The sequence below is a fragment of the Bombina bombina genome, chromosome 7, assembly GCF_027579735.1.
Source record: "Bombina bombina isolate aBomBom1 chromosome 7, aBomBom1.pri, whole genome shotgun sequence".
Taxonomy (NCBI): Eukaryota; Metazoa; Chordata; class Amphibia; order Anura; family Bombinatoridae; genus Bombina; species Bombina bombina.
This window is the reverse complement of record NC_069505.1, coordinates 207,901,108-207,915,704: the sequence shown is the minus strand read 5'-3', so window position 1 is coordinate 207,915,704 and position 14,597 is coordinate 207,901,108. Positions and strand designations below refer to the sequence as shown.

At 36.8% G+C, this 14,597-nt stretch overlaps 1 protein-coding gene across 2 annotated transcripts in view; it reads right to left on the bottom strand.

Moving 5' to 3' along the window:
* Nucleotides 1-355: 355 nt before the first annotated feature.
* The window catches only part of LYVE1 (lymphatic vessel endothelial hyaluronan receptor 1), a 39,273-nt gene continuing 25,031 nt past the window's right edge, over nucleotides 356-14,597 (bottom strand). Inside the window, exons 5-6 of one of the 2 annotated variants that reach the window (XM_053688934.1) lie at nucleotides 8,229-8,307; nucleotides 356-3,177 (exon numbers count right to left, since the gene is read on the bottom strand). In XM_053688934.1, coding sequence (XP_053544909.1) covers nucleotides 3,006-3,177; nucleotides 8,229-8,307 — 251 coding nt within the window. In that variant the 3' untranslated portion in view covers nucleotides 356-3,005. The remainder of the gene's footprint in view (nucleotides 3,178-8,228; nucleotides 8,308-14,597) is intronic. The other variant, XM_053688935.1, reaches the window with a different exon arrangement.

The window sequence follows — 14,597 nt, the reverse complement described above, 5'->3', positions numbered from 1 at the left end:
TCAGCACCATGGACAACACTTGTTTATTGGTGCTGTACAATCAGCAAGGACAACCCAGTTTGTTCACCAAAAATGGGCCGGCATCTAAACTTACATTCTTGCTTTTCAAATAAAGATACCAAGAGAATGAAGAAGATTTGATAATAGGAGTAAATTAGAAAGTTGCTTAAAATTGCCTGCTCTATCTGAATCACGAAAGAAAAAATCTGGGTTCAGTGTCCCTTTAAGTAAAGATGGTAAGCTAGAAAGTAAAACAAGATCTCCTGGCTCTTGTAACCTAGCTCAGAGATTGGCTAATGGATTCCACTCCATGCTATCAAGTTATGATCATCAGGCCCATAGATTTCACCGTCCCTTTGAAAAAAATAGCAAATTTTTTTAATTTTATTTTTATAAGAATGAACCAGATTGTCCTGTTATGCTGGATTTGTAATTTGCACACCATAATTAATTTAAACTGCCAGGATTCTAATGGCTTAAAATGCCAACTCTGAATACAACACTTTCACATAGCAAAAGGAGGCCGTTATAAATACAATCCCTGGCACTGCCAAGGTAACACAATTGAATCATAATAGACAGTAATTGCCCCAATAGGTGAGATGATTAATTTGGACATAAATCAAATGTTCTCGAAAGACAACAAAAAATTAAAAAATGAAGGCAACATACAGTAACATAAACGCAAAATAACATGCAACTATTGCTGTATATGGGAATTTACAGTTAAAGGGACATGAAATCCAAAATTCTTCTTTCATGATTTAGGTAGAACATAACATTTTAAACAACTTTCCAGTTTATTTCTGTTATCAAATTTGCTTCATTCTCTTGGTATCATTTGCTGAAGGAGCAGCAATGCCCTACTGGTTTCTAACTGAATACATGAGTGAGCCAATGACCATAGACGTATATATGCAGCCACCAATCAGCAACTAGAACCTAGGTTAGTAAAATTAATCAATGTAATTTTCAAATAAGGGATAAGAATGTTTTCTTTTTCATTAATCAAGAAGAGACAGTTCTTAAAAACATTTGTCAATTGAATACTATAATTATTACAGGAAGGCTTTTAATCCTGAAATATTGGAAATCTAAAAAAGCCCCAAGCTTGAAAGAATTTAAGCAAAAGCTTCAAAATCAAATTATTTTGGAACAAATTGATACATCAGTAAACTCAGAAGCTCAAGTCAAAAAATTTTTTTGCAAATGGAAAAGTGTAATTATTAGTATACCAGAAAATATGCAGAAACAGATAATTGCACCTTTTACAATATATATGGAACAAGCTATAGCGAATAATGAATATCCTGCGTAGTTAGCCACTGGGGGTCGGTGTGGGGATGGGGGACGGAGGGGGTGGGAGAGAATTATTCCCTTTTTTTTTTTTGTATTGTTTTGTTTTATTGTTTTTCTTTTTATGATATATAGAAAATTTCCAATTTCAACATGCAAATAGGGTTTTAGTAACAATTATTGATTTCATAGAAGTATCTTCTTTCTCTCGTTAATGTAATTAGATTCATATCTACAAATGCCCGGTGCAGTGTGTTTTATTTAAATTTATGTATAATAATGTGATGACAAAAAATGTGTTGTGACACTAAGAATAAGTCTATCGTTTGTATTAGGGACTTCAGATGTTTTTTTTTTTTTTGTATTGCATTATTGTTTTTTTTTTGTCAATGGAATGGAATGTTGAATTGGTTAATAAATAATTATAAAAAAAAAAAAAAAAAAAAGAACCTAGGTGCTTTGCTGTTCCTGAGCTTACCTAGATAAACCCTTCAACAAAGGATAACAATAGAAGGAAGCAAAATAAATAATATAAGTCAATTGGAAAGTTGTTTAAAATTGTATACTCTGGGGTAGATTAAACAAGCAGCGGATGATGCAATCTACCCCTGTAGTCTCAGTTTCCGCTAAAACATAAGATAAGAAGCAGCGGTCTTAAGGGGACATTATACACTAGATTTTTCTTTGCATAAATGTTTTGTAGATAATCCATTAATATAACCCATAAAGGTTGTTTAAAAAATTTTTTTATAGCTTTGCTTATTTTTAAATAACATTGCTCTGATTTTCAAACTCCTAACCAAGCCCCAAAGTTTTAGGAGAATACCGACAGATACCTACTCCAGCTGGCTTCTGTGTGTGTAAAGGGTCTTTCCATATGCAGAGGGGGGGAGGGTCTGTTATTTACCACTTGCAGTGGGTGTTCCAGCTACCTTTTCAACAGAGCTAAACTGGGAGCTTCTAAGTAAGTTTTTAAATGGTTTTATACTGGATTTTTATATCAGTATCTGTGCATCTTATTCTTTATAGAAGTGTCTATTACATGCAGTTATATGAAAATTGGTGTATACTGTCCCTTTAAGACTGCTGCTCCTTAACTCGTCCGCCACCTCTGAGGGGGCAGACAGCAATCAGCCGGATCTGATACAATCGGGTTGATTGACACCCCCTGCTAGCGACCAATTGACTAGAAATGCTTGTGCAATGATAAATGCCAACAGCGTGTGCACAATGATAATTCGAGCCCTATGTCTAAATCATGAATGTCTAATTATGACTTTATTGTCCCCTTAATATACATCCCTCGTTTTGCATGATCTGAGACATTTTATTATATGGCTCATATATGTTTCTAACACTATTAGCGAAGGCATTTTTGTTATCGTACAAAAAAATATATATATCATGAACAGCAAACATAGAATGTCCAATTTGAAAATATTGCAACTTACACAATATGGAAAAAAATGAGGACACTAAAAGGCTAATTCAGCGTGGCAGAGCTCTGTATAGTTCCGCTGGTATTTTCCACGCTCTAAATGACAATAGCTGGTATCCGATTATATGAATCCTCTGGCATTAAAATGTATTGACAGGCGAATTGCAAATAAACGTCACCTGCCCTCAGTAGTCAGGACACCAAGTCATGCATCCATTTCAATGAACTGTCTTATTTCTGAATCCTGTGTTGAACTTGACATGGGGGGTCCTTAAACTTCTGCTTCCATGCAATTTCCTGTAGAAACAGAACTTTCTTTTGAATTCACAGTGTCTATTCCATTTATTTTTTGTTCTGTTTCTGTGGTGACATCTTTAAATAGTTTAGTTTCTACAGCTTCTTTTTGCTGTTTCTTTGTTGTGATTATCAGATTTTTTTTGTACCTAAAATAAATATAAAAAAAACATTTTTTAGTACAATTTTGATTTTTTTTTGTAACTTATTAAAGGGGGCGGTAAAGTAAATGAAATATTGCTATGTGTTTTTCAGGGCTTAAAGAAATACTAAACCCAAATTGTTTCTTTCATGATTCAGATAGAGCATGCAATTTTAAGCAAATTTCTAATTTACTCCTATTATCAATCTTTGCTCGTTCTCTTGGTATCTTTATTTGAAAAAGATCACATCTGGAAAAACACAAATAAAAATATGTTTCTTAAAACTATCCAAATTTTTAGCTCCGCTTTTTCCTGGGGCTACAAAAACCTAGGGTAGAGGGACCCCAGTTGGTCATCCCTGCCATATACAAGTGATTTGGGAGGGAAATATTCACTCACACTCTTACTACAATTATTTTGTGTGGGTATAAAACTGACTTTTGTTTGTTGATAAAGTTGTTAAATGTTAATTCATGGTGGAGAGTAAAATATTGCACCCAGAAAATAATAAACTATCGGCCAGATGACGAGTTTTGCGTTTGCTCGCTAGCACCGCACAGCTTCTGTTTTGTCTCACCGCTCACTTACCTACAGTGCTGGTATTATGGGTTTTTACAAACCCGGCGTTAAAAGGCAAGAAGTGAGCGTTGAGCAAAATTGAGCTCCATACCGCACTCCAATACCAGCGCTGCTTAAATCAGCGGTAAGCTGGTCATACCTGCTCGTGAACGATTTCCCCATAGGAATCAACGGGGAGAGCCGGCTGAGAAAAAGTCTAACACCTGCCAAAAAGCAGCGTAAAACTCAGTAACGCAGCCCAATTGATTCCTATGTGGAAATAAAATTTATGTCTACACCTAACACCCTAACATGAACCCCGAGTCTAAACACCCCTAATCTTACACTTATTAACCCCTAATCTGCCGCCCCAACATCGCCGACACCTACATTATACTTATTAACCACTAATATGCCACTCCGGACAACGCCGCCACCTACATTTTACTTATTAACCCCTAATCTGCTGCCCCCAACATCGCCAACAACTACATTATTTTTTATTAACCCCTAATCTGCCGCCCCTGACATCGTTGCCACCTAAATTATACTTATTAACCAATAATCTACTGCTCCGGACATCGCCGCCACTATAATAAACATATTAACCCCTAAACCGCTGCACTCCCGCCTCGCAAACATTAGTTAAATATTATTAACCCCTAATCTGCCGTCCCAAACATCGCCACCACCTACCTACATTTATTAACCCCAATCTGCCACCCCCAACGTCGCTGCCACTATACTAAATGTATTAACCCCTAAACCTAAGTCTAACCCTAACCCTAACACCCCCTAACTTAAATATAATTACAATAAATCTAAATAAAAATTATTACCTAAATAATTCCTATTTAAAACTAAATACTTACCTATAAAATAAACCCTAAACTAGCTACAATATAACTAATAGTTTAATTGTATCTAGCTTAGTTTTTTTTTTTATTTTACAGGCAAGTTTGTATTTATTTTAACTAGGTAGAATAGTTACTAAATAGTTATTAACTATTTAATAACTACTTAGCTAAAATAAATACAAATGTACCTGTAAAATAAAACCTAACCTAAGTTACACTAACACCTAACACTACACTACAATTAAATAAATGACCTAAATGAAATACAATTAAATAAATTAAATACAATTAGTTAAAGTCCAAAACCCCCCCATTAAATTACAGAAAATAATAAACAAATTACAAGATATTTAAACTAATTACACCTAATCTAATAGCCCCCCCAAAATAAAAAAAACCCTAGCCTAAACTAAACTACCAATAGCCCTTAAAAGGGCCTTTTGCGGGGCATTGCCCCAAAGAAATCAGCTCTTTTACCTGTAAAAAAAAAAAAAGAAATACAAACACCCCCCAACAGTAAAACCCACCACCCACACAACCAACCCCCCAAATAAAAACCTAACTAAAAAAACCTAAGCTCCCCATTGCCCTGAAAAGGGCATTTGGATGGGCATTGCCCTTAAAAGGGCAGTTAGCTATTTTGCGACCCAAAACCCTAACCTAAAAATAAAACCCACCCAATACACCCTTAAAAAACCTAACACTATCCTTCTGAAGATCGACTTACTGTGCTGAAGAGCGGACATCCATCCTCAAGGAAGCAGCAGAAGTCTTCATCCAACCGGGCCGAAGTCCTCAACGAAGCAGGGAGAAGTCTTCATACAAGCCGGGTGAAGTGGTCCTCCGGACGGGCAGAAGTCTTCATCCAGACGGCATCTTCTATCTTCATCCATCCGACGCAGAGCGGCTCCATCTTCAAGACATCCGACACGGAGCATCCTCTTCATCCGGAGTCTTCTTACTGAATGACGGTTCCTTTAAATGACGTCATCCAAGATGGCATCCCTTAGATTCCGATTGGCTGATAGAATTCTATCAGCCAATCGGAATTAAGGTAGAACAAATCCTATTGGCTGATGCAATCAGCCAATAGGATTGAAGTTCAATCCCATTGGCTGATCCAATCACCCAATAGGATTGAGCTTGCATTCTATTGGCTTTTCCAATCAGGCAAAAGAATGCAAGCTCAATCCTCAATAGTTTTTATTTGGGGGGTTGGTTGTGTGGGTGGTGGGTTTTACTGTTGGGGGGTGTTTGTATTTTTATTTTACAGGTAAAAGACCTGATTTCTTTGGGGCAATGCCCCGCAAAAGGCCCTTTTAAAGGTTATTGGCAGTTTAATTTAGGCTAGAGTTTTTTTTATTTTGGGGGGGCTTTTTTTTATTTTGATAGGGCTATTAGATTAGGTGTAATTAGTTTAAATATCTTGTAATTTGTTTATTATTTTCTGTAATTTAGTGGGGGTTTTTGTACTTTAGCTAATTGTATTTAATTTATTTAATTGCATTTAATTTAGGTCATTTATTTAATTGTAGTGTAGTGTTAGGTGTTAGTGTAACTTAGGTTAGGTTTTATTTTACAGGTACATTTGTATTTATTTTAGCTACTTAGTTATTAAATAGTTGATAACTATTTAGTAACTATTCTACCTAGTTAAAATAAATACAAACTTGCCTGTAAAATAAAAAAAAAACTAAGGTAGATACAATGGTACTATTAGTTATATTGTAGCTAGTTTAGGGTTTATTTTATAGGTAAGTATTTAGTTTTAAATAGGAATTATTTAGGTAATAATATTAATTTTTATTTAGATTTATTGTAATTATATTTAAGTTAGGGGGTGTTAAGGTTAGGGTTAGACTTAGGTTTAGGGGTTAATACATTTAGTATAGTGGCGGTGACGTTGGGGGCGGGAGATTAGGGGTTAATAAATGTAGGTAGGTGGCGGCGATGTTTGGGATGGCAGATTAGGGGTTAATAATATTTAACTAATGTTTGCGAGGCGGGAGTGCGGCGGTTTAGGGGTTAATATGTTTATTATAGTGGCGACGATGTCCGAAGCGGTAGATTAGGGGTTAATAAGTATAAATGTAGGTGGCGATGATGTTGGGGCGGAAGATTAGGGGTTAATATAAATAATGTAGGTGTCGGCGATGTTGGGGGTAGCAGATTAGGGGTTAATAATTATAATGTAGGTGGCAGCGGTGTTAGGGGTGGCAGATTAGGGGTTAATAATATTTAACTAGTGTTTGCGAGACTGGAGTGCGGTGGTTTAGGGGTTAAAGTGTTTATTATAGTGACGGCGATGTCCGAAGCGGCAGATTAAGGGTTAAAAATTTTATTTTAGTGTTTGCAATGCGGGAGGGCCTCGGTTTAGGGGTTAATAGGTAGTTTATGGGTGTTAGTGTACTTTTTAGCACTTTAGTTATGAGTTTTATGCTACAGCGTTGTACGATAAAACTCTTAACTACTGACTTTAAAATGCGTTACGGATCTTGGAGGTAGAGGGTGTACCGCTCCCTTTTTGGCCTCCCAGGACAGACTAGTAATACCAGCGCTATGGAAGTCCCATAGAAAAAAGGGTTTACGAAGTTTATGTAAGTCTTTTGCGTTAAGGCCAAAGAAGTGTGCGGTGCCCCTAAACCTGCAAGACTCGTAATAGCAGCGGTAGTGAAAAAGCAGCATAAGGACCTGTTAACGCTGCTTTTTCAGCCTAACACAAAACTCGTAATCTAGCTGAAAGTTAATAAAAACAAAATGTATATATAAATTAAAATTGACATTTCTAAAAATCACTACCAAAACTCACAAATAAATTGAATAACACTCACACATTATAAATATATTAAAGTCCACTTTATGAAGATTCATACACACATACAATGAGCCTAGAATTGACAAACACAAAATTTTATAACAAATATACTATTAAAAAGCAATCTGCAGCAGTGTTTTTGAAAGTGCAAAGCAGTCTGACCAGATACTGCACATACAGTACTACGTGTTTCATAGCCACACCTCTGAGGAATTATGCAGTGTCTGGCTTTTAATAGTGCAAGAATTTTTTTATATAATTATTTTATTTGGAGATATTTTTTATTGTATGACTATAATCTTTATATATAAATTTGACTTTCATTTTTCTTTGTGTGAAACGTTAAAGAGATAGTCTAGTCAAAATTAAACTTTCATGATTCAGATTGAGTATGCAATTTTAAGCAACTTTATAATTTACTCCTAATATCAATTTTTTCTCTGTTCTCTTGCTATCTTGATTTGATTGTAAGGTTAGGAGTTGGCCCATTTTTGGTTCAGAACCTGGGTAACACTTGCTGATTGGTTGCTACATTTATACACCAATCAGCAAGCGCTACCCAGGTGCGGAGCCAAAAATGGGTTGCCTCCTATGCTTACATTCTTGCTTAAAATTGCCTGCTCTATCCAAATCATGAAAGTTTAATTTTGACTAAATTATTCCTTTAATTCACTCAAATCAGGAGTTCACCATAAGCAGGGATATGTAGGTCCCCGTCACAAGCAGTACTGCTTCCAGATAAATCAGTTATGAGCTATCAGCCACTCTTTAAGTTCTTCCAAGATATAACAGAAAGGAGAGACTTGCATGCAAAAAAATAAACTTACTTTTTTACGTAGCAAATTGCCAGGACGACAGAAGCTACAAAAAATATCAGCGCTAATGCCAGCAGGGCCGCTGGCAAACCTACAAATAGAAAGGTCTGATTATTTAGTGCTAAACTTGATAAATAGAAATTAACAAAGCAAGCTGAACAAAATAAATCTAGGGTCATGCATATACAATTACTAGTAAAAATAATTTTATTAGATCATAACCTCATAATCGTTCATTTAAAACACTAATATGTTTAATTAATTTATTTTAGCAAATGAGAGAAAAGTCACTGTTCTAAAACTATTTTGTTATTTTTATTTTAATTAATTGTTGAGAGTAAAAAAAATAATAATTCATATTTGAAACAATTCTGGTAAATTGTGATGACTCCACATCTGCTTGTATGTAACCACATTTTAGTATTATAACCTTCAAACTTTAATATTCTGTAGATAAAACTGCCTTTGCCAAACAGGACATTAAATTAGTTCTCATATATTCATTTCATACTATATATTGTCCATTAAGCACTTAGCAGCAAATGATCTGCAATACAATACATTTTAAAGCTATCTTTTTTAACTATTTTTCAGGGTTTTACTGTTTTTGAGCACTCCATGGATTCACCCTTTGAAAACCCAACTGAGCATGTATACCTGGTCTCCTTTGGTGCATCCAGTTAGAGGACCAGTGGTAGTTCTACATGGGAGCAAAACCACCCTAAAGGTTGCACCCCTGTTGAGGAGGACAAAATATCCCACACACATGCTGACTGTGCCCATATGTTAGTGCCCTGCCCCCCCCCATACACACATTAAATGTTTGCTTGAACTGCCGCTGCAGAGGGCAGATGAAAATGAGTTCCTGTACTGATCTATCTATACTCAGGTAAGTCATGTGCACTTGCTTTTGATACTAGTGCAGTGCTTGGGATACTTGTAGTTGAGGTACACACTTGTCAGATGTGCATGAACATAACTTATCTAAATATGTTAGAGAAGCCACCAGTGACGTGCAGTGACATCAGAGGCTGGTGAGGCAGTGGCTAGGATATGCCTTCATTCTTTGTTGAAGAAATAGCAATGCACATGGGTGAGCCAATCACATGAGGTATCTATGTGCAGCCACCAATCAGCAGCTACTGAGCATATTTAGATATGATTTTCAACAAAGGATATCAAAAGAATGAAGAAAATTAGATATTAGATGTAAATTGGAAAGTTATTTAAAATTGCATGCTCCTTTCTAAATCATGGAAGAAAACATGTGGCTTTCATGTCCCTTTAAATGGTGTCTTGGAATACTGGTCAACTTTGTAAACATCTGATTTTAGTCTAAAGGATTGTAACAGAAACTCTTGCCAGATAACAAAATGCTTGCTTTGATTATGAGATCTAGAAATCCAGGCCCATTAAAATATGTTTAAAATATACTTTTTAATTTAATGCTGCAAATTATGCTTATAGATTCTTTCATTATTCAGTAAATATAAAAATGTCTTGATCCAGTGGCGGCTGGTGAAATTTAAAGATGGTGGGCGCTTGACCCCACCCCTTTAAATAAAGCCACACCATCAGATGGCACTACCAGAGAGAGAGAGAGAGAGAGAGAGACGGGGGAGAGAGACACAGAGGGTTAGAGAGAAAGAGAGAGAGACACAATCACACACATAGGGTTAGAGAGAGAGAGAGAGAGAGAGAAAGAGAGAGAGAGACACAATCACACACAGAGGGTTAGAGAGAGAGAGAGAGAAAGAGAGACACAATCACACACAGATGGTTAGAGAGAGAGAGAGAGAGAGAAAGAGAGACACAATCAGACACAGAGGGTTAGAGAGAGAGAAATAGAGAGACACACAATCATACACAGAGGGTTAGAGAGAGAGAGAGAAAGAGAGAGAGAGACACAATCACACACAGAGGGTTAGAGAGAGAGAAAGAGAGAGAGACAATCATACACAGAGGGTTAGAGAGAGAGAAAGAGAGAGAGACAATCACATACAGAGGGTTAGAGACAGAGAGAGAGAAAGAGAGAGAGAGACAATCACACACAGAGGGTTAGAGAGATAGAGAGAAAGAGAGAGAGACACAATCACACACAGAGGGTTAGAGAGAGCGAGAGAGAGAGAGAAAGAGAGACACAATGACACACAGAAGGTTAGAGAGAGAGAGAAAGAGAGAGACACAATCACACACAGAGGGTTAGAGAGAGAGAGTAAGAGAGAGAGAGAGACACAATCACACACAGATGGTTAGAGAGAGAGAGAAAGAGAGAGAGAGAGACAATCACACCACAGAGGGTTAGAGAAAGAGAGAGAGACACAATCACACACAGAGGGTTAGAGAAAAAGAGAGAGAAATAATCACACACAGAGGGTTAGAGAAAGAGAGAGAGACACAATCACACACAGAGTATTAGAGAGACACATAAGGGATGAGAGAGTATGAGGGGGAGGAAGAGAGACAGAGAGAGAAAGAGAACATGGGGGTGAACGACACATAAGGAGAGAGATGGATAGATAGAGAGAGACACACACACACAAGGGGGCGGGGGAAGAGAGGGACCACTCCATTTTTAAGTAATAAAACAGCAGAGCTACAGAGAGTTCAGAAAGTGAGACTATAAATTAGTGTGAAGTACAGAGGCAAGTTGCTAAGGTAGTGGGTGGGTGTAAACTTTGACACAAAACAAAATACAAAAACGATCCTTAAACTGCTGTAAAGAGTAAAAAAACAAAAAACACTAAACCACATTCATTAAATTATAATTTTCACTAACAGAATCCTTTTCAGCAAAATCTAACGCCTAGATTTAGAGTTTTGTGTTAGAGGGGGTGCGTTAGCTACGCGTGGTTTATTTCTAACGCACAGAGTTTTTTACACTGGTATTAAGAGTTTTTTTGTCTACGCTCTTTGCGTGCGTTAGGGAAATCTGTCTGTCGCGTGCACGAGCACGTCTTCCCCATAAAAGTCAATGGAGGCTCAAAATGTGTGTGTAAATAAAATCCAAGACTGGTTTTGAGCGTAAAGTGAGTGACGTCATGGTCTTGTGTGAAAAAGTAGCTAAATCGTGTTCATTTCGTAATAAATAACTTCTTTGTGTATGTAATGTGGTGTATATTGTTTGTATGCATCAATGAGTGTATGTGTGTGATAAAATTATTAGTTAGATGTAGCTATATGAGTATCTTTTCCTGTCTGTCAATGTAAGTCAATGGCAAAATGGATTTGTGTTGTTTTTCTCGCAAATTTGATCCTTTCTATTTTGATGAAAAAAAAAAACATATGAAAAATAAATATAGTGTAGTGTTTGTATGAGTGTAAGTGTACTTTGTGGAATATTTGTTTTGTGATTCGTGGATGTTTATTTTGTCGGTAGATGTTAACTCCTGGGTCTGAGCTGTCGTTCGGAAAATTTTGAGTGTCGGTAAGTGAACTCTAAACACCAGCGGGCGGTAAAAACCAGCGTTAGAAGCCCTATACGCTGGTTTTGACGGCTAACGCAGAACTCTAAATCTAGGCGTAGGGTTGCAGAACTTACTTTAATAAAATGTGGCTAAAACACTGCTCACTGCATCTCTTCCTGGCTGCTCTGTAAGGAAGTGACAGTGGCACATTCCACTGCACTTGGAGAGGTAGTACAGAACTATCTTTTTCACTTTAGCAAAGCTGGCAGCTTCACAGGACAGCAACAAAATAAATGAAAGTTGTTTTTTTCCGTTTTTGTTTTGTTTTATATCATTTAACATCCAGCCCCAACCCTAAGCTCCACTTACTAATGCCTCTCACTGGATTGGGTCAGCCCAAATAGGACTGCCTCAAATAAGCAGTTATGGGCCAAGCAATGATCTTAACCACTTTCATCCAGTAGGTGGCGCAGCATGTTGTGTAAAGGTGGGCAGACCTGCTTGTGCCTCTCCATTGCACAACATGTAGCTGTGAAATAAAAAATATATATTTTTGCCCATATGAGAGGTGAAGCTCTGCCTCACCTGCCTCTAGTGACTGCACATCACTGGAAGCCACATGCACAGTCAGTGTGATACACTTTCTCAGAATATTTTTCTGCACATAAAAGTGCATTGCAAAAATCTTTCAAGTTCACTACTTTGCATTTAAAATGGATCATTATATCCCTTTAAATCTTTATCTGAAAAATAAAGTGCAGCCTGTTATAATTTTGGGGGGAGAATATAAAGCTCTATGAAATATTGTTAAAAAAAATATCATGGAAATTAATCAAATGTAATATTTCTTTAAAAAGGGATTTATTGAAGAGATAACCAGTCATAAACCAATGCTCTGAACAAGGTCTGCTCCAGCATAGTCTTTTTCTATGCACACTTTCTGAGTCACCAGCTACTACTGAGCATGTGCAAGAGTTTATAGTGTATATGCCTCTAAGTCTGTGAATGGCTGATGGCTGTCACATGATACAGGGGCCGGAAAATTGAAGTAAAGCACAGAAGATGCAGCAATGCACTACTGGAAGTTAGCTGAACACACTGGGTAAACCAATGACAAGAGACATACAGTATATATTCATCCACCAATCAGCACCTATTTCTCTGTTCTACTTTGCTGCTCCTGAGCCTACCTAGGTATGCTTTTCAAAAAAGGATACCAAGAGAAAGACACAAACAAGATAATAGAAGTAAATTGGAAAGTTGTTTAAAATTTCTGCTCTGAGTCATGAAAGTTTAATTTTGACTTTACTGTCTCTTTAAGATTAAAGATCACTATTATGTCTTTAAAACGCTTCTAGAAATCAAGATCAATTAAGGAAGTATGTTAGCACAGATTAGTATTGATGTTGATATTTCCAAAACAAATGGAAATCTTTTTGTCTGCCAAGTGTGCTGTCATGGTTCTCTCCCAGAGGGAAATGTATTGCAGAAGGTTTAGCAAGTAAAGATGGAGTTGCCAGCTTAGCCAGAAAATAAATGTTTTATAAAAATTGATTATTTGTGCCTGTTGTTAATTCCTGAACTTGTTTGAATGCGACAGGTATTTGCAGGGGTCAAGTCAAGCGGGAACGCGTGGGAACGGAGTTCCTACACTATTTTGCAGGAGGAATTAAGTTCCCTAAGGACAGAGAACAGAAACATTTCAATAAAGACTGCTGCTGCTGGTGGTGGGAGGAGCTGGAGTGCAGTCTGGTTAGAGGGATAGTGAGATCCTCTAGTAATGGGCAGTAATACTTCCTACAATACACTAAATGTAAGACTGTCTGTGGTCCTGCTGTGTTATCACCCCTGTTATGAATATTATCTTTAATTACACCTGGTTCTTACATTTCTGTGTGGCTTGCTCTTGGGTTATATAGATCCCCTCAGCAGAAATAGGACTATTGCACCTTAAATGGGTGAGACTCTGTGACAGAGGAGGATTATCAGGCCCAAAGGCAACCATTTAACCCTTCATTGGATTTAATTTGCTTTCATTAACCAAAGTGTACAGATTATATACATATAAATAAAGTGTGTGTATATATATATATATATATATATATATATATATATATATATATATATATATATATATATATATATATATATATATACAGTTGTGCTCATAAGTTTACATACCCTGGCAGAATTTATGATTTCTTGGCCATTTTTCAGAGAATATGAATGATAGCACAAAAACTTTTCTTTCACTCATGGTTAGTGTTTGGCTGAAGTAATTTATTATCAATCAACTGTGTTTACTCTTTTTAAATCATAATGACAACAGAAACTACCCACATGACCCTGATCAAAAGTTTACATACCCTGGTGATTTTGGCCTGATAACCTGCACACAAGTTGACACAAAGGGGTTTGAATGGCTATTAAAGGTAACCATCCTCACCTGTGATCTGTTTGCTTGTAATTAGTGTGTGTGTATAAAAGGTCAATGAGTTTCTGGACTCCTGACAGACCCTTGTATCTTTCATCCAGTGCTGAACTGACGTTTCTGGATTCTGAGTCATGGGGAAAGCAAAAGAATTGTCAAAGGATCTGCGGGAAAAGGTAGTTGAACTGTATAAAAGAGGAAAGGGATATAAAAAAATATATACAAAGGAATTGAGAATACAAATCAGCAGTGTTCAAACTCTAATCAAGGAGTGGAAACTGAGGGTTTTTGTTTGATAACATACTGCATTCATCTCGCCATCAATTCTAGCCAAATTTCCTGAGCCTTTGTAGCTCACACATCCCCAAAACATCAGCGATCCGCCTTCGTGTTTCACAGTAGGAATGGTGTACCTTTCATCACTCCAAATGACTTTGTGCCAGAAGGTTTGAGGCTTGTCTCTGTGCTGTTTGGCGTATTAATTGATATTAAATGGCTTCAGCCAAACACTGACCATGAGTGAAAGAAAAGTTTTTGTGTTAT